This window comes from Branchiostoma belcheri, unplaced genomic scaffold (genome assembly GCF_001625305.1).
Source record: "Branchiostoma belcheri isolate BF01 breed outbred unplaced genomic scaffold, Haploidv18h27 scaffold16, whole genome shotgun sequence".
NCBI lineage: Eukaryota > Metazoa > Chordata > Leptocardii > Amphioxiformes > Branchiostomatidae > Branchiostoma > Branchiostoma belcheri.
This window is the reverse complement of record NW_017803046.1, coordinates 1,821,951-1,842,775: the sequence shown is the minus strand read 5'-3', so window position 1 is coordinate 1,842,775 and position 20,825 is coordinate 1,821,951. Positions and strand designations below refer to the sequence as shown.

General features: G+C 41.0%; 1 protein-coding gene across 2 annotated transcripts; it reads left to right on the top strand.

The window, feature by feature from the left end:
• Positions 1-10,993: 10,993 nt before the first annotated feature.
• LOC109466194 (leucine-rich repeat-containing protein 28-like) lies at positions 10,994-19,240 on the top strand. Of its 2 annotated transcripts, none has more exons than XM_019763860.1 (9): positions 10,994-11,063; positions 11,506-12,094; positions 12,640-12,680; positions 13,187-13,224; positions 13,419-13,692; positions 14,378-14,448; positions 14,953-15,055; positions 17,182-17,369; positions 18,116-19,240. In XM_019763860.1, the coding sequence occupies exons 2-9, from the start codon at positions 11,918-11,920 to the stop codon at positions 18,352-18,354; spliced, it is 1,131 nt and encodes a 376-aa protein (XP_019619419.1). In that variant the 5' UTR covers positions 10,994-11,063; positions 11,506-11,917; the 3' UTR covers positions 18,355-19,240. The 2 variants fall into 2 exon arrangements, with proteins under 2 accessions (XP_019619419.1, XP_019619420.1); XM_019763861.1 differs by having other exon boundaries at positions 11,013-11,117.
• The last annotated feature ends 1,585 nt before the right edge of the window (positions 19,241-20,825 follow it).

Genomic DNA, 20,825 nt, shown 5'->3' with positions numbered 1-20,825 from the left:
ACAACAGTCGGTCGAGGTTTGCAGCCGTGCCCACTCTGCGTCGGGAGCTCTGCTGACATTTCGTTTGACCGCTTGTAAAGTTCTGTTTAGTTCTATGCCCAGCTGTCCCGTTGGAATATTCTCGCGAACGGTACAGGTGGTGGCTACTGCAAATTCTAACATCACAATCACGACTAAAAAGATGCCAATTTCTCTCATCGTAACCCCTTGTCTAAACCATCGCAGGTCCCGATGCGCGTGTACTATTATAGCGGCAAGAATGACCGTCAAAGCACCGCCAACACAGGTTAGAACGGACTCAGTTTTAGCGCTGCGTCCAGGAGTCAGAATCTCCGTCCAGGACATGTGAAAAATCATCCAGGCTCCCGCTATAACCAGCGCCGCGCCAGGTAACAGCAGGAAGACGACGAAGGCAATCAGAACTATTTGAGCGTACCCTGTCCGTTCTTTCAACCGTTGTGTTTTATCCATCGTAGCGCGGTTTCTGCACTGTCGATATTGTGTGCAAATCACCCATACGTGCTGCGTTGTTCTTCGCCTTCAAATCTATGATCGCAGGGATCCGAACCGATCAGTCGATGTCTGAAATGAAAAAGGACAGGTAACTTCTTCAACAGTACATTTTGTATTTGATAGTTTGTTTGCACTCACGTGACCACGACGTATAGGTACAATGTCCTATATGTCTGACTCTTATTGGTTCAACCAACCAGCATGGCGGCTTTTTAACTGACTAATGCCCAACTTCCAAGTAGATTTTTCGCTGGCGAAATCGTTACGAGACTCACGACCTGGCAGTACGTGGATACTGCCTGCTGGTTAGTTACGATGTTGTCACCGCAAAATCTTAGATTAGCTTTGACGTCGCGTGCTAAAACTTTATTGCCTTCCCTCTGTTAAAAGCCCATAATAAATTACGATTGCTTCGCGACTGTCGACCCGTTTTGCTGACAGCCAACTTTCCCAGGGGCATTCAGCCAACACGTCCTTCCTTGGCGACCACTATTCAATAGATAGCTAAGACATTATCCAAACAGGTAGACACCTGTGATGTTCTATCCCCACAACCACACCCAGTAATCATCCTGTCTAAATCACTCAATGTATAGTATAGCTAACACTGAACCGTGTCTTGTTGCCAAGTAACGGCCTTTTCCCCCTTCTATTACCGCGTGCTCAAGTAGCGTATTAGGGTTACTGTGGTCACACAGAAGTAACAACAATACAGGGGTGTATATTTCATGTGGAGAATTTACTAGAACTGAACGAAAAAGCAGTCTTTTACCGCGTTGAAATATATCTGTAGGGCATGGTCCAATCAAGGAGGTTAAAAATCAAATATTAAACCTCCTTGGTTCAAAAGACATAAGGTACACTTGATCGCCGTTGTACTTGAATTTGCTAATTAGGAACCATAATAGATGCTAGAGTCGTTGGAAAAACGTATAACTCGTGACACCATTGTTGCTAGAGTCTGTCCCGTATGACGAATTGGTACGACGAAGGAAAATCCATCACGTACAAGTCTTACTCGTTAATAATTTAGGGCAGCTAGTATATTGTCCTTTGCGTCTCACGGAGACATACTGGTGAACAAAAGCAAACATGAGCTCTTTCTCAGTCCGCTGCTAAGTACATGTTTTATAATTTTGCGATACTGAATGGGCTGATAAGTTAAATACTAGTACTAAATCTAATTTATTTGGAGCGCGACCATACAATGCTTCTTTCCGATCCGAATACTAGACTAAGTTGTCCGTGTGACCATTTGTTCTACCTCCATGGTGTGCAAGATCGAAACTCATCAGACGTTTAAGAACATTGTATACTATACACTATGTCGTTAGACTGTACAAATTTTAACTTAACTTAACGTATAACATGTACCGTGTACTCATGTGACTCACCTGCACATACGACTACCGTATATACCTTGCCGACGCATAACGACCGTGGACTGCACTTACTAAATACAGCTTACAGTGGTGTTCTTCACGAAATTTAGGGATGCATTTCCGCCAAAAACGCTGTCTGCAAGCGGTGAAACCATTGTAGAACAGAGTGCTACATTGTAGTGGGTTACTAGTCGGGGATATAGGATAGGATAGGACAGGGTATATAGGCGACCGAACACGGAAATGCTACAACCAAACCGACAACAACACTGCATAACCTTTCACCCCTCTTTTGTTAGCCGGTTTCTTGACATGCGCATTTACCGTGCACCAGTGAGTGATCATTGATCCCACAATGTTTGACTTTTAATCCTTTCCAGTTTGCCACCTTGAACGACTGGGAAAGTTTTGGTATTAAAGGTCTAAGCTCGTGCGCCAAACGGTTATTCATACATCTTCTGCCCACTTAACGTTGGGAATACTTACCAGCCTTTCGATACAACAATGTTTAAGTGTAGTGGGAGATAATTCTAGTTTCTTTGAGACTCCATGGTAACACTAATCACATAAGTAACTTTTCTGCTTCGAAAATTTCTTCCGTGTAGAAAGTTCCATTGATCATATTAAGTTTTTTTTTTTCATTTGTATGTTTTCTTACTTTAAATTTAATATGTGGCCAGTTAGACCAAGGAGCTTCAAATTTGCATACTCTATAATAGGACTATGGAACACTGTGTGTTTAGTCATTTGTCCAACCTTCATGACCACGTAGATTTCATAGTGAAGGCAGCTGTTTTTGCCAAGCGTTCTTATTCGCACGCTCGCGTCAGTTTTGGGGTTCCCAGAGGATATAACCCATATAATCAAATGAATATCAAATGGGATTTCATGGAATTTAATTTAAATGGTATTTCAGGTACACGGACCAATAACAACATGATATATAACTTACATATAACGTTAATGTCACATGTAATCACACCATCATAATTCAAATGTTTTTATCCAAAAGTTACCAACTCATAATGTTCGCTGGCGCACATCATGCGTGACTTGCCCTGCAAAATGAGTTGGCAAAATGATGTCAATGTGTTTTCTGTAGTGCACCTGTGTTGATGTAATGAATATACCTGTGCAGAGTCACGTAGGCATATGCATGGTCAGGTCACAACTAGTTTGTGCACGTGACGTAACGGAACTTTCCACCAAGCAAAAGACTAGAGGGAAGTTTGGTAAAATAACATTACTGCAATCATTGCTAACGTATCAAAACATAAATCATTACTTTGCTTCCATACAACTTTCTACATATAGTATTGTTCTGATGATGAAATTTTCTCGCGCCAAATATATTTTGCAATTGCAATGAAACACTTATGTTGAGTGACATCCCCTAGTGGCATATGGTGTTGCCCAAGGTCATGGTGTGACGTCATCGTTTGAAGTGTGAAGCGGACGTGGGGACAACACACCTCACTACGTCTTACAACCACTGCCATTTCTGCTGTCTACGGGACCACTGCATAGCTTCAAAATGGGTAAGATACTTGGCTTGTGTCCAAAGTAAATGTTAAAACGTAACATACAATTGTAAGAAAGTAGAGAGAGGCCATATTGTTTAGAAACTCACAAAGTCCTACATTGTATAATGATGCAATGATGTCAGCAACTAGTTACTACATTCATGTAGTAAAAACTACGTCAGTTGCAAATTCGAGACTGCTTTTTTGTCTGAGCTCGTTCAGAAAATACATCGGTACAGACGGCACCTGAATCAATAAGCTTAAAACGTAAACAGTCTGGTGCAGTCCAGAAATCAAGTCCGGCAGGTCATTGAACTCACCTTCAGAAAAGTCAGGTCATTGAACTCACCTTTTTCTTTTGCACTTTGTGGTGTGTTCGAAAGTGGCAAATTGGTAACACTGGACTTGTCATTTGGCCCTGGAAAAGAAGGCGTAATATTCTCCAAGCAGATTGCCTGGGGACAAGGTGAGGCTATATTGGCCACTGGCCGCACCGCGGTGCAGTAAAAACCGGTCTGTTTGCCAAAAGATGTTTTAATTATGAGCAGGGAGGGGCACAGCGAAGGGCAGCCCCACCCTGGTGCGTTCTGTATTGGATACTGCATGGCCAATGTGATACTGTATTGCACCCACCCAAACATCTGCTTGGAGATTAAAGGCATGAGTCTGTACATTATGGAACAGCCAAGCACACTTAGTCACAACTACTGTTACTGATAAGTGTGTTGGGCTCTTTATAGGTTCTTAGAGTACTTCTTGTCCTTCCAGATCAGGATAAGAAACCATCAGAGAGTAAACCTGAGACATCTGAGAAGAAAGACGCTGCCGGTGTTCCAGACCCCGGTCCACAGGGACACCAGGACATGATCCACCTGCCTGAACATCACAAGGCCGACGTCCAGCATCACGTAACAGATGAAGACGACTGGGTCTGCGATGACATCCCAGGCATGATGTAACCATGGCAACCTGGCATCAGGACTCCTGCTGCTCTCCGATTGGTCGACTGACAAGCCTACTACAAGTGGCCATCCTCATGCTATCTTTAGTCTTATACTCTTAGGGACCCAGTCCCTATTATTCAAGAACCCAAGTCTGGTATATGTACTTCAAGGTGATTAGACAGTACAGTCTGTATATTATCACAAAGGATTTGAACTGCAGACTTTGTGGAACAAACTATAAGAAATGTTTCAAAAGTGTGATTAATAGTATACTTGTACTTAGTTAAATATATGATAGTTAACCTCGGTTGTTGAGTAAGGCGGTCTAAGTTTTAAAGGAAAACATCCCTGTATGAATGCCTATAGTTCTCAAACTATCACAAGACCCTTGAGTCTCCAAGGAATTTTTATGTTTCATATTCATCACTGACAACACTTGTTGTTGCAACAGAAAGTGTTATTTTTGTGATTCAAAGGATGGAATAGATTTATACCCTTAAAAATTGTGAATGCATAACTGTAACAGTCAAAAGGGCAAATATACTTTCATCAATTTTTTATTTGAAAACTTTTCATTTTGGAAATTTTCATTTGGGAGAAAAACTCCTATCAACTCCCATCTTTAATCATGAACTTGACTCGCTGTTAGGTCATGTTCAGTGTTATACATTCTTAGCTACCTTGAGCTAATGTTATGTTAATTTTCATTGAAATAAATCATGATTTCTTAAACAATTGTTCAATAGATGTGTGGTATGAGTGAAAGAAATCTTGTCCAAATATGAGGCAATACATTTCACATTTTGGTTTGTGGTGCTATTGATTAATAATACGTAATTCGTGGTGTGTATAGCCTTGGGACACATGGTCAACAAGACGTGCCATTAGTTTCACGACAATCCACCCATAGCTTCTTGAGTTATGTGCTAAACCACATACATAAAACACACACCTATGTGGGGTCCCGCAAGCCCTTTTCCGTAGAGCGTAATCGGCCGTTTTAATTCTACGTAGAGCGTAGACGGACCCATGGGACCGCTCTAATATTTTGGCGTATAGCGTATTCGGCGTTTTAATTCTACGCAATGCGTTGTAGCCACTTGGAATTTATCGTAAAGCGTAATCGAGATGTTTCTGAATTCAGCGTAGAGCGCTGTCGGGACCCCCATTGCAGGCCATACATATTGTACAATACAAACGTTATCAAAATATAACCTTCTAGCGAAGGAAATAACACACAAACACGTGCACGATTGTGCCACGGCCTCACTAAAATAAATATCTACACACACCGCTCCCAGCGGCTTGATAAGGCCATGTTGATTTGATTATATGGATAACATCCGCGCGCGCATGGATTTTCGGCCATTTCCAAAAAAAAAGTTTTCAACCATACTGTAAATCGTGCAAAACAGTCGCTAAATGAGCAAAAATATACCATAAGTTGCAAGGAAACATTTAGAAACGATACCAATGTCGTAGAATTGAATGCCAAAATCAAAGGAAAAAAGACAAAAATGTAAATAAATGAATTCGAATAGTAGATTATTCGCCATAACATATTCTGTGCCATTTGTTCAACCTTCATGACCACGTAGATTTCATAGTGAAAGCAACTTTTTTTTTTTTGCAAAACTTTTTTTTTATTCGCACGCGCGCATCAGTTTTGGGGTTCCCAGAGGATGTCATCCATATAATCAAATCAACATGGCCTAAGCAACAGGTGGAACTTCTCACAATGCCCTGCTCTAACGTACAATGTATACCTACGAGATTAATAGGGGGTAGTGCATTACGAATCCATTCACGGCACGAAAAACCATATTTAAGCATGCTTAAATCGTGCTTAAAGGCGGCGTAATTTCCATCTTTACGCACCTTTCCGGCACCTTTCCGTGTACGTAAACATTGTCTTTACGTGCCCTTTCCGTAGTACTGGAAAGATACGTATTTGCACTACTTTAGCGGTGCCTTTACGCACCTTTTATGTCCGTAAAGGCTTTGTAAATTATTCCTTTAAGTATCGTTTACGGACCTATTTTGGTCGGAAAGCATGCGTTTACTTAAAATTTAAGAGGTCTTTCAGCTGCCTTTAAGTCCCTCGTAAACATTGTCTTTACGTGCCCTTTCCGTAGTACTGGAAAGATACGTATTTGCACTACTTTAGCGGTGCCTTTACGCACCTTTCATGTCCGTAAAGGCTTTGTAAACTATTCCTTTAAGTATTGTTTACGGACCTTTTTTGGTCGGAAAGCATGCGTTTACTTAAAATTTAAGAGGTCTTTTAGCTGCCTTTAAGTCCCTCGTAAACATAATGTCTTTACGTGCCCTTTCCGTAGTACTGGAAAGATACGTATTTGCACTTTAACAGTGCCTTTACGCACCTTTTATGTCCGTAAAGGCTTTGTAAACTATTCCTTTAATCACTGTTTACGGACAATTTTAAGCTTTAAGTTGCCTTTCCGAACATTTGAATCGGCTGTGCATAACCTTAACTTACGTCGGTATATGTGAATATGATGACAGAAACAGATATGATCTGAGAACAATTTATTGAGTAAAACATACAAAATACAATGATTCCTAATAAAATGTTTTAGAACAAGATGTTAGCTCATACTATATTGTCACATTATTACGTATCCCTCCCCAGCTGCAGATTACGTATAATGAAAACAGTTCAAAATAATACTTTTCTAAACTAAGCTCACCAATACAAGGAATTGACTACTTGTATCTCCAAACATATATTTGATCAGCTCCCTCGTATACGGCGTTTTGTGAAAGCTTTCTCCTCCGTCCTCCTGGCTGTTGTCAGACGGGCCGAGCCGGGCTGAGAGTCGTGTTGTCGTTGCCGCTGCTTAGAAGCCCCTGGATCCTTTGCGACTGGGCCTCCACCAATTTCAACATATTCTAAAGAATTCGAAAAAATTTTCTTGCCTTTCCTCGCTCCATGAGATTCTCAACTTCAGTCATAATGTCTCAATTAGAAGGAGGGTCGACGTGTCTTCGAAATAGACGCCATAAAAATGAGTTGAGTCCGGTAGATTTGAACCTCGCTGTCTTGTATCCCATTGGGTACCGCCCTATCACATGACACGTTCCTCATTGGGTGTCTGCATATGGATACTTTGTAAGTTCACGCGAAGGACATAAAAGTAATGTAAGTTTTGTCATGCTTCACAAATAAAGCAAAATGAAAGTGCGAAGCCGTCTGGGCGATAAACTCGTTTATCTATTTGCCATTTGGAACATGTTTAGACGTTAAAAAAACAAGCTACGAAACGAAACATTTGCCTTTCAGAGGCCTTTACGAAGTCGTAAAGTCAACTGAAATATTTCCCACCTTTAATACTTCTTTACATATGCGGAAAGTTTGCTTAAATGTCTTTATATATTTACGTCGTATTTAAGCGCGCTGAAAGGTGGCGGAAAGGCGGACTTTGTCTTTCAGTGGCCTTTACGAAGTCGTAAAGTCAACTGAAATATTTTCCTACCTTTAATACTTATTTACGCATTGCGGAAAGTTTGCTTAAATGTCTGTATATATTTACGTCGTATTTAAGCCCACTGAAAGGTGACGGAAAGGCGGAATTTACCTTTCAGCAACCTTTACGAAGCGTAAAGTCAACTTAAATATTTTTCCACCTTTAATACCTCTTTACATATTGCGGAAAGTTTGCTTAAATATCTGTTTTCGTGCTGTGATTCTCGCACGACAGAGCATATATACCTTGGGGACATGGCCTTGGGGGAGTGTACGAATCACGCCCAGCGTTTACGTTAACGATCAATTTATAGAGCGGTCTGATGGCGTAAAACCACGACTGATCACCCTACATACCGCTCAGTAAGAATTGACTAAAGTAGTAGAAGCGTCAACAGTTGCCTGACGAGAGATAACACTGTTTGATTAAGGGTGTTAAGAGCAGAGTGACCGTGTTTGCGAAACACGTCTACAGCTGCCTGGGCCGTTAAACACACAAAAGATTTCTCCCGGCCCTTAACAGTATTTAAATAGCGTTGACCCTAGAGGTCGCCAACAGTCTGAAGTAGACTGCGGGACAGGGTCAGTCGCTGCCGGGTCAACGTTACATCAGATAGCGAATACGTACGTATACCTCCAAAGGCACGGCAGTATTCTACGTTCGCAGTGAGCTTTTTAAAACACCAGAAAAATGCCAGGTAAGTGTTCAGTTGCCCATATATTACTGAGTGCGACGAGGCTTGTTTAATAGCTTGAGGTCAGTCGTGGGTGTCTATAATTCCCGTATGGTCTTCTGGTTCATACCATTGGCCCATATGGTAGTAGTTCACTAATTGTGTTTGTCATATATTCAAGGTAAAGGGCTGAGGCGTCATCTCAATAAGTGAATGCTCAGTATATACTTCGCATTTACGTCCTTGCTTGAGGTGTTGTTTTAGTTTGAACGGTGTGTTTTTCAAAGAGTACCGCGTTGGTACGGACGACTGTGACAACTTCAGAACTTATTATACGAGGATAACGTTATACATAACACTATTCCGTCGCTATAAATTTCTAGACACTTCACCAACGACACTTGCAGACGATTTATCCCCTCTTTGAGCTGGAGACGTGACGAGACGTCTGCCCAGGTCTCCTTGAGCCCCCCCCGTGCAAACATACGGGACAACAGAGGCACAAATGGGCTTCTGAGGTCGGGTTACTGGCGTGTTGAATAGTGACACTGTGACAGCATAGGGTTCTCCGTTAGAACTGGCAAATAAACTATTTCCATTAATGCCACCGGCATACCGCCTAAGTTCTGCTCTCGTGGCAAACAAACTAAACACTGATCATGAGGGTATTTTACTTACAGCCGCACTTCAAATAGAAGCGGGTCTGGGTTCTAGTAAACTCAGTGATCAAATAGCCTAGTAGTTACCAAACGTTACCTATTATAGCTCCCGAGTCCTACATCCTATCCGCAAAATGTAGGACTCGGGAGCTATAATAGGTTTGGTAACCAGGCTAGTGATTAAACAGTGGCTGCAGAGTATTCGGGGCAGTATGCTTGTATGCTGTAAATGCCGTACGCGTACCCTGAAATTATATTGCCCTCAAATCGGGTCACGTATTTTGTTCAGCCCAGGTGTGTTACGAGTACATACTGCCCGGCTGTTCAGCAAAGTGTGACATTTATGAGTTTATACATCAGCACCACGGTAGACTTCATTGTTTTATGTTGAAATCTTGACAGGACGACAAGAACAGCGGGATGTCGGGTCGGGGACAGCCGATGAGCCCAGACAGACGCATCCCTCAAGAACAACGTCGTCATCCAACAACCGGTATCCTGCAGGACGTCATCCGATAGCGGCCTCCTTTACCTCACAGAACGGGCCCAAACGGTACGCAGAGCCGGCTGCAGAGGTCCCAGGCATGGTCTGAGGAGATGAATGAACGTGACATAGAGACACCACCCTTCAGCTTTCTTAGAATTCAGGACTCTTTGACTTGTAGATCATGATTGTCATCTGTCATTGTTGACTGCAACCATGTGCGCGTTTTTTGTCGAGAGTTGTTTATTTGATGCAGTGAAACATGGGAAAATACAACATATGAAATAGAAATGCATAGTAAATTGAACCATGCCGCATATGCATATGCATTATCATCATCAACATCTACGTACAAATATGTGGTTATGCGACAAGCCTTTGGTTGAAAGCATCTGCGTTTGCTAGCTGTGTGTCGTGCGTATAGCGTTATATCTTTGAGCTGTTGCCAAATACTTTTGTGAAACGGACAACAACATCAATACTGGAATCCCAAACCTGCCACGTACGTGTCTTATCTGTATGTTGTTCACCCTTACTGTAAGCAGTTTAAATACCACAGCTATCGTTTAATGAATTCTATGTTGCGTCCTGTACATATATGTAAACTGGTATGTTATACAGTATAGCCTAAATAATGTAACAGTTAGAATGTATCTGATATTGAGCTAAGTATCATATCTAAATCAAATGTTAATTAAGAATGAAAGATGCTATATTTGAAATGTGTTGATATATGGGATGTTCATTTGAATAATGAGACGTGTATCAAGTATTATGCCAATAAAAACTTTCCTAAACAACTAATGACAGAGACTTCTTCGGGTCATCTTTGGTATGCAGAGGGAAACATTATAGCGGGTGAATGTGGGGACAAAGACTTTTTCATCGAGAGAAAGCTGGCAGTCAGAGGACTCTACGAAATACATGTACTTAGGACTAGTACTAGTATACAGAATTTCCTAGAGAAATCGCTAGAGTGCAGCCATGCACGGACACCATGATACGTCGACTTTACGTCCTAGCAGGCAAATTGGAAAGCAGCGAAGACGTACACGTACAGTGTATGCAGTATTTTCTTCTTATTAACATAGCCAACAAATTATTTTTGGAATAGCGTAAGCTGCAATATTGCTCATGATGAATTTAAGGTATTGCATACATCATCACCAATGTTGTTTGCTCAGGTGAAGTATTACTGAGCTTATAAAATTTTCACCATTGTAAACCAAAGTAAGTCACTCACTCACTAACTTTGTTATCGTCGATATTATCATAAGCAATACCACTGAAATCCGCTAGATGACGCGCGTGATTGGTCGAGGCATGACCTGACCTGACCTTTGTACCGTCAACATATGGTTTCAGCACACACAGATTTCAGCAGAACTTAGCAAAAAGTAAGTTACTGCTGATGTTGTGCGCATCATTCCCATTGATGGCAGACAAATTAGGTATCATATTAGTTGACTTATACGCAAGTTGATAACGTATGATGTTTGAAATAACGTAAACTTTGTGGATCATTTATGAGTTTTTGACAGTTGTGTTTGGGGGAGGGGGAGCTCGATGGAAACATGCAAATATATTATAGTCTAGTATGATCAGAGCAAAGTATTTATAGCATACAGAAGACAGCGGGGACAGTGTATACAGATAAGTGTATAGGACGATGTAGTGAGGATTAAGAGAAAAAGATTTTTTGTAGCAAAAGGACCGCTGTTGCCGGGGTTATTCTTACCCAGCCGAAATTATCAAACTTGCAGTACATTTTGCATAGATTTGAGCAAGGAGGTCTTTGATTATATATATGTAAATAAGTAAAGGTAATTCTGTTTACAGTGATCTACAAGGACTGAGATCACGAGAACATCAGGCACAACATGGCGCAGCCACTCAGAGGAATCACTGAAATCTTCATAGTGTGATATTTGCATCAGCAAGGCCGTTTTATAAATATCTTGCATCTGATGAGTGACGGTCGTACCAGAACAGATCATACTTTACATGACAAATATCTGTGCAATTACTTAGTGTAAGATTATGATTTGACCTGAACCAGATTTAACACGCAGAAGAAACAGAAACAAGACAAGTAATTTTTGTGTCATGAACATTGTGTAAAAGTTAACATCTCCATTTGTTACAATGGACCCAAAAGGTCAATTTATTGACATCTGAAAACCAACAGTACCGACATTATGTCAGCACTGCAAGACTGTAAGAACAGCTCAGATATTTTAGACTGTTGAAGATGGCGGCAGGGGCAGCTGATGTCCACAGTATAGTGACCCAGGCCAGACGGGAGAGACACCTGATTCTGAACCTGAACTACAGTCACCTCAGCACACTTCCTGCAGAGCTGGTGCAGGGAGAAGCTTTCACCTTCCTGGAGAGACTGTTTGTGAAGAGGAATGTCCTGGTCTCACTGGTGAGGACACTGATCACCAACTGATGTTAGGGTGGAAAATCTTAATAATGCTTTCCTACACCATCCACAATTGTCAGAAATAGTCTGGGTGCCATCCGTTTTGTAACACTAACAGGGCCCCTTGCACCACCACTTGGGGTAGCGAGTTCAGGGGGCCCTGATACAAAATGGATGGTACCCAGGCTATGTCAGAGAAGCCTAGCAGTCAGATAATGTTACAGCGTCTAAGGGGATTAAGTGTGCACTGTCATCTCTGATTGCCTTATCCGTAATGCAGATGCACCATGCACTGCTGCCATTAACAACAGAAAAGTTTTGCAACAGTAACCTTTAAACTGAAAGGAAGTTAATTGAAGAATACAATTTTCAAACAGCGTGTCAGTTAAACATTTCATATGTCAGTCAAGTACGAGTTCCTAAAGTTGCCTTAAATGAACACATACATTTGGTGCTACCAGAATCAACATCAATGGTAGAGCAGGAGACCATCTAGTACATACACACAGGATTCAGTACTGAACCAAATTACTAAATTCTTTTTTCAGCCATTCAACATTGCTGAGACACTGCCAAATCTAGTTGAATTGTGAGTAATTTTGTGTAACAATTTGATCATTCTATTTGATTGTTCCTACTTTTTGCACTATAACAAATAATACTAAGGCCATGTTGATTTGATTATATGGATGACATCCTCTGGGAACCCCAAAACTGATGCGAGCGTGCGAATAAAAAAAAAGTTTTGCAAAAAAAAAAGTTGCTTTCATTATGAAATCTACGTGGTCATGAAGGTTGAATAAAGGGCACAGAGTATCGTTCTACTCTTCAAGTTCATTTCTTGACATTTTCGTCTTTTTTGTTTGATTTTTGGCATTCTACGACATTGGTATCGTTTTCAAATATTTTTTTTTGCAACTTACGGTATAAATTTGTTCATTTTGCAACTGTTTTGCATGATTTACAGTATGGTTGAAACCTTTTTTTTTTTTGGAAACGGCCGAAAATTCATGCGCGCGCGGATGTCATCCATATAATCAAATCAACATGGCCTAAGTGAATACCAATAAATTTTTTTTTCTGGTTCATTTCCAGGTATTTGCATTCAAACAACCTAGTAGCACTACCCGATGGTACGTAACAAGTTTGTGTTGTTTTAACAAGTTTGCCTTGTAAAAACTTTGGCTGTATCCTATTAAAGGATTTCAATGCTTCCTTTATTGCTCCAAAAATGATGAAAATAGATAAAAAATTAAATGGGTTGCTTTACATAAAACAAGCTAAGTTTGACTGTCTTCAGAATGCATCCATTCTTGCCATTTCACAGAAATTGGAAATTTGCAGAGACTGAAGTCCTTGGACGTCAGCTGTAACAACCTGCAGGTGCTGAGTTCAGCTGTAGGCAGGCTGCAGGTGCTCCAGACGCTCCACCTGGCCGACAACAGCCTGCTGGAGCTCCCGGCTGAACTGGGGCAGCTGAAGAAGCTGCAGACGCTGGACGTGATGCTGAACAAGCTGGCTGTCCTGCCCAGGGAGCTGTGTGGCTGTGAGGCGCTGCAATGTCTCATGGTGGACAGGAACAGGCTCATCAGTCTGCCCAGGTAGGGGCCAGTGTAGCAGGACGGTATGTACCCCTGACCAGAACAGACCCTGGGGAACATTCTGGCCATGGGTATGTTTCGGCCTGCTACACCTTCCACTTTTGCCATACAACAGCAAATCGAGGGCATTTTTTTGTAACTTTCGAGGGGAGGATGGGTCGTAAAATATTCAGCTGTTGTCATAGATCCTTCTGGACAATTGGTTCTGTCATAAGCTCGCCTTGCTGGGAATTCTATGACGAGAAATTGTAGTCTTTGCTTTCATCAATTTTGTACTAAATGACATTTTTATTTTGTAAACCTTCAAAACCCATAGTATATACTTTCTAATACAGGAAGCAAGACTTTTATTATCCAAGCTGTTTTAGTTCATGAGAACCTTTTGTTGTTGTCTCTTTGATGATTAGTTAGGCAATTTTCATTTACCCCTTTTTTACATGGAGACATTCATTGCTGCCATCTAGCATCTTGGGTCATTACTGCAGCACACAAGTCCTTATACAGAACTCTTGTTCTATTAACAAGTTTGTATCAGAGAAAAGTACTAACATAAGTAATAGATAGCTATATACTATTCCACTAGAAAAGAATATATGTGCCAAAGAAGTGAGTTGAGTCCTTGTCTGCCCTTCTCTCTCCTTATGAATTATACCATGTATTGACCATGAATTGTCCATCCGTACAGAGAGCTGGTCCTGTTGCAGAGACTGAGTGAATTGTCAGCTGCTAGTAATCAGCTCACATATCTTCCTGCAGGTTAGAGCCTACATTTTACATACCTGACAGAGAAACATTGGGAACTGTTGCAAGTCTTGTATTTTTGCAAAGGCAATTACAGATGCAAAGAATGATATGAATAAAGTTGTTCAATATGTGTGGGTGCATAATAAAGGAAAGAACAATTATATGGTTAATACACAATACACAATAGTTAATTGTTTGTGGTGGTTTTTGCGTCCACTGTTTTTGCAGTGATCTATCATGCACCACAAACTCAAACATACCACAAACATGTCCAGTACTACTGTATGGCTTCAACCATGAACCTTATTTAAAAAACACTATGACCATCTCCTTTTCCCTCATATCATAAAATTGAGTCCTTGTAAAATTATTTACAGTAATGTTTATTGTCCAAATTACATGAAAATATTATTCCAAACTTTAGACTAATATGCAAGTCTCAGACATTCTGCATATCCACTGCTCAATCTTCAAACTTAAGAGAGTAAAGAATGACAAAACTTTCCACTTTTCCAGACCTGGGCTGGACTGACTCCCTACAGTATGTGTACGTGGACAAAAATGCTAACCTCCGAAGTATTCCTGTCAGCCTGTGGTTGAAAGTGGTGGGCTGCAATGGGTAGGTTGTCTTCTGTGTGTGTGTGTTTTTTTCAACTTGTGTCATGATAGTACATTGTCAAGACCATACATAGGTTAATTATTTGATTCTGTTACAGTGGTATTCTAAATATTACAAGAAAAACCGTCCCTCAGTATTTGCTTTCCCCATGAGCTGACACGGTAAGTCTGTCGGCTGTGGGTTCCGACATGACCGGTCACACGTGCCGGCGTCACGGCGGGCGGGATCTCGGGGGTCAGAGGTCAAGCGAGGTTGTTTTTTCAGACACGGTGTTGGGATTGTTGGAAATGCTGGTACAAATGTACATATGTACCAGAACCAACGTCAGTAAGTTTGTGAGCTTCACATGTTATGTTACAGGCCACAAAGTAATGAAAATGTCTTTTAACTTTTCTACAGGTTTCATACGTTTGTTTTCCATAATTATAGATTAACCTTTAGCCCACTGTAGAAGCCATTTGGCTATCAAATATCTATTGGGTTAGGCAGCATGGAGAAGGTTAATGTCGATCCAAAAAGAATTTCCATCAAATCTTTTAAAAGAATTTATCCTTGGAGTATGATAATTAATTTCTTCTGACAAGCCTATCTTTTTATGTGTCAGCATAAAACTCTTGGAAACATCCAGCGGTGAATAAATTATGAATTATATGTATATATGTTCCACCTGTATTCATTTTGTATTTGAAGCACTCCCTGACCTAACCCAATGTTTGTAAAGAGGTTACTTTTAATCCAGAGCAAAGAACACATTGAGTGTATCAAGAGTTACTGCTCAGCCGATGCAAGGACCACTTGTGTTACTTTGCCTTGCAACTACTACATAAGCCTTCTCTTCCATCCCACTTTTATAAACCACAAGTGCCTCAGTAGTACTTCAGCCTCAGACTCCCCCTACTTGACCCAGTCTGACTGTCACAGGCTAATACAAATGATGGTGACTGCCATGACATTGTGGGCTGGGTCCATTTGGGCAAGAAATCACAGGACTTGTCCATTCGATCCTGAAATTAATGTTGAAATAACAACCGGAAGTATGTAAAAAATTGCTAGGACATACAAATGTGATACAACCCATGCAGGGCATGCCCTCCACAATAGTGGTGATTGTATGTCGATAATAAAGCTTTTTCAGTGGTACTTTTGCCTAAAGTTCCCTTAACTGTAAGCTGGAAGTTTGGTTCTTTCCGTGTGTGGATTTGAAACAATTCTAGATCATATTTTCAAGCTTTGAATGCTATTTGTTTTTCGGAGTGTGGCCGAAAGTATCTGACATGAAGCACGTTGTTATGTTGATATGTGGATGAAAATTACAGGACAGGGGGTATCAGAAGTTTCGGATGTAGGGAGGGACGTGTGGGTGAGGCCGAGCCCAGTCCTGGAGGCGTGACAGTGACGGATGGATGGTGTGACTGGGTGGGGAGTACATGTCCTGCCGTAATCCCCCAGAGTACCATGTGTTACTGCTACACTGTCAGCACATGCTCCGCTGGGAAGGGCTTGTACTTGCCCTTCAAGAGAGGGCTGGTCAGCACTTCATGATATCCTGCAACAGAATACATGTACATGGGCAGGGGGTCTGCAGAACTTTTTTCTGTAACCCGTTGTTGAGCTGTTTCGATTCTACGTTCTTTACGTAAGATTTTGCATAGAGTGTTTGATCAGCAGGTGGTCAAATCTAAGGAACATTGGAGATGTTTCTAAATTTGCTGTAATGTATAATGATTTATATCACACCTGGGCTGCAGTAATGTTCGATATGGGTGTTCTGCCCTGTGTGATAACTAGCGGTATCACACAGGGATCTATTTGGTTATCACACAGGCTTCCAAATGCTCCATAGAACAATTTGAACGCATTTTGCCTGCACTGCATGTTCCGTTTTTTAAAACTGGAGTAACGGATTTGGACATTGAATTTGCATTGTAGAATTTTTTATTCAGGGACACCAAAAGTTGGAAGTTCTTGGAACATTTCACATTCAAAATGTGTGTTTTCTTGGGTGGGTAATTTTTTATTTTTTTTGGCAAATAATATACACAGTGTAGTACATGTATTCCCGTTACAGCATATAACATAACTTTAAATAAGACTAAACATATCTCACCTGCATACTCTATACACAGGTGTGGTGTTAAGAGTCTAACTGAAGAAGATGACAAGACTGAACGTAGGAACTCCTTCCAGTGTGGAAAGCACACCAGCGTGTTCTTCCCTCCAGAAATAAGGACCATCCGAGATGCCCCTGACCCCTGCCATGTATCATCATTGCTAGAACTGTCCCTGAGGGTGGTGCACGACAACCAAAGGCAAGGTGAGCCTGTGAAGACATCCATCAGTGTGGTCTATGGTGGCCTGATTCATATTGGTATTGATTGCTCCTGACAAAAGTAATGTGGATTTCTTTGCCATCATCAGCAAAAAAAAGTACTGAGGGTGATGGAGAAAATATTGAAAATAAGTGCAGGCGAATAGTGTGGGGCTGCTTCAAAAAGAAAATAGTAAATATTTTGCATCAACAGTTCTCAGTATGAAGAGTATGGTGTTTTCCAGGTGAGTGCCAAAGTTAAGAGAAATGCCATTAGGTGGCCTTGTACTTTGGGTTGTTGACTATCTAAAAGGTTCTGTCTTCGAATGTTGTTCTCACGTTGTGTCCTTGGGAAAAGCTCTTAACACCAGTGTCCTCACCTGACTTGGGTGAAAATGAGCGCATAGCTTTGGTCAGAAATGGAGTCAATAAATAGAGACCACTACACGTACATGTATTGCGGTTAGAAACTACTACACATATTGCGGTTACAGACCACACACATAATATTGAGCTTAGAGACCACTGCACATATTTAGTAGGGGTCCTTCCCTGTCTCGTAAAAAGTTGTCATCTTAAAAAGTATCCTGGGTGCCATCCTCCGTAGTTTCCTTATGTTGCTGGCTACCAGCGACATTAGGGAGCCAGCAGAAACTACGGAGGATGGCACCCAGGCTACTTAAAAAGGTGATAATTTCCTGAAATTGCAATAAAAGAAGATGAGAAGATAAGAAAAGTCTGTTGTTGTTCAGGTGTGGTGGTGAGCCAAGAGGACCTGCCCCCTGACCTGCACAGTCTGGTCACCCTTCCCAGTGGCCACTGCTGCCAGTGTTGCAGACCGTTCTTCACGCAGGTGTACGCCAAGTTCTACCCCGTCCGAGAACTCGACGCAGAAAACAACCTCCACGCTGGCAGTGAGTTGGTCTTCCTTGCGTCTTGCTGTTCAAAAACATGTCTGCTTTCTTACTCTCTACCGGTCAGATTTGTTTGATTAAAATGTACAGTACATACAGTATGGAAAATGGTTACTAGAGTACTGTGCTGAGTCACTACTGACTGAGGGAATTCAATGTCCTTTAACTTAAGTTGATATAATGGATTTATTTAAGGTCCTTGTAACAATTTTATGTGCAGACAAATAAGAACACGGACTGCTAGTAACATACTGTAGAAAATGAGAAAAAAGTCGTCAATCCTTGTGCACTTGTGTGTGCATTTAAGTTTTATAAGATATGTTATATATGTTATATATTGAATGTCTTTGACGGAAAATCTAATTCTAACTTAAATCAGCTACTATGAAATTTAATCGTCATGTTCTAAAAGTTGAAACATCAAATGGTGTTGCAATAAAAAGATTTTGTATATTACACATTGTATTAAGTATTGGAACCTGGTGCACCTTATACAGCTAACAGAGTCCCCTTCCAGGAAGAAGTGTTTTTTTCTAATGCTTTCATTAGTGTGATATCAGACTGACTATTAGGTTGGAAATCAAGTACCCCAGGCTACCTCTTTGTACTGTCAAGTAAGCCAATTATTGGACTGCTACGTATCCTCTGGCTAACTCTTCCACAGGAAGGCAGAATTTACTTACCGGTTGCTGCCAATTACACAACATGTCGCTTCAAGGAAAATCAGTCTTGTTTTCGATCTGGTTCAGTTATGATCCATTTCTCCATGGTTACTGCAGGCAGAATAGATTTTGCTCAATTTACAGATGAAAGGCAGCTTCTGCAGTCTTATTAAGAGAGTTTGCAACTTGTCAGGGATTAAAAAAAGGCTGAAGATGCGGCTTATTTATGTGTCCTTTCCGTATCTACATTATGATACCCCAGTATTGTACTTTCAACAATAAAATGTGAAATACAATTTTTGTAAAAAGTCATGATGTTTCTACAAGTCTGTGATTTACTGTTCTTACATTGTAGGTCTCACAAGTGCACTTTCCTCACTTTTAAGAATAGTAGCCAATGTTTCTTACAAATCAGTGTTAGTGTCTGGATATTATGCATTTAACCATATTCCTTGGAGTTGAAAATCAAACCTTCATTTACTCAAGAATAATTGTAAAGTGTTACATTGTCTATTAAATCTTAGCAATGAATTGGCAAACCCGTATTTGAGATGGATTTGGTTAAAGTTATGGACCAAACACATACATCACCATGGGATATTCATTAATCCAGTGGATATTTCTCTTCACAAATTGGAAGCAACATAAAAATGGTGCTAAATGTGAATTTCAATGGCATTCTAAGTCCAGAATACGTAAAACCCCTAATGGAGACCTCAGGGTCACACAAGTGCAATGTTCCTGTGCAGCAATTCCACAAACGGCATAGCTCGGGACACCAGATAGGCTCTGCAAGGTGGTTTGCAGGGGGTGGCAGTATCTGGATTCTCTGCCAGTAATGTCAAACATTTGCCATGACAAATGATGTCATGTGGCATCTGGCTGTGGAACCGTGCACTGATGAGGGTTTGCCTTGACCGCACATTGTCAGGCCGTTAGTGTTAGAACCTGATAGGTCGCCTGAATGTTGTTTTTCTGTAAAGTCATATCTAAATAACAGCTTCTCCGTAAAGCCTGTTCGAACTTGAATCATGTTTAAGCCGTTCATGTCCTAAGCTGCAAAACTTGCTTTATCCATACAAAAATGTAAGTATGGTTCGTTTGTTCGACCAAATTCTGACATATTCCACATTTCCAAGGTCATTGACCTTCCATGCTAAACACAATTTTTATCACTGAGGTTGGGTATGAATGGCACAGTTAAGATATCATCATTCTAACATTAATGACTGGGCCACCCCTTTATCAGATACATTTAGGAGACTGCAGAAGTGTATCTTTTTCCCAAGGTGTGGAGTTAGTTGCAATCATACATGTACGTCATTACATTAAGATGCAAAAGAACTTTATGCTAATTTTTAAAGTTTAGAATAAAAGTTTTAATGTTTAAAGATTAAAAGCCTTTAGTTTGAGTTAAAAGCAACTTTTTCTGGTATGTTTGACTGAAGTGTAACTCCCTATGACATCTGTTCTTCCCTCCTAGGGCAGAATTTTTTTGCACAAAAGGGACAAGTATTTCAACCATTCCATCCCACTTCACAGATAAAAACCGAAGCTTCACGACATGTTTTGTTGTCAACAGTGCCACAGAATTTAAAATCAAGCTGAAACCATTGGAAATAAACCATTTCAGGGGGTTTTGAAGTTCAAAATTTCCCAGTGCAACATGCCAACCAACCCCCAACCTTGGAATCCAGTAGACTACAGGACCAGTGCCTTTGATACTGACGCTCCCTCAAACTGAGAGGATGAAGAGAAATGTACAGCTGGAGAGCGAGGCCTGGGGCTGCAGTGCGGATCTGTGGAGTGACGTGTGCAGGACTCAGGGACACTGACCATGCTGGTGGTCCTGACCCCATGCCACAAGTGCTTCAACCAGCATAACT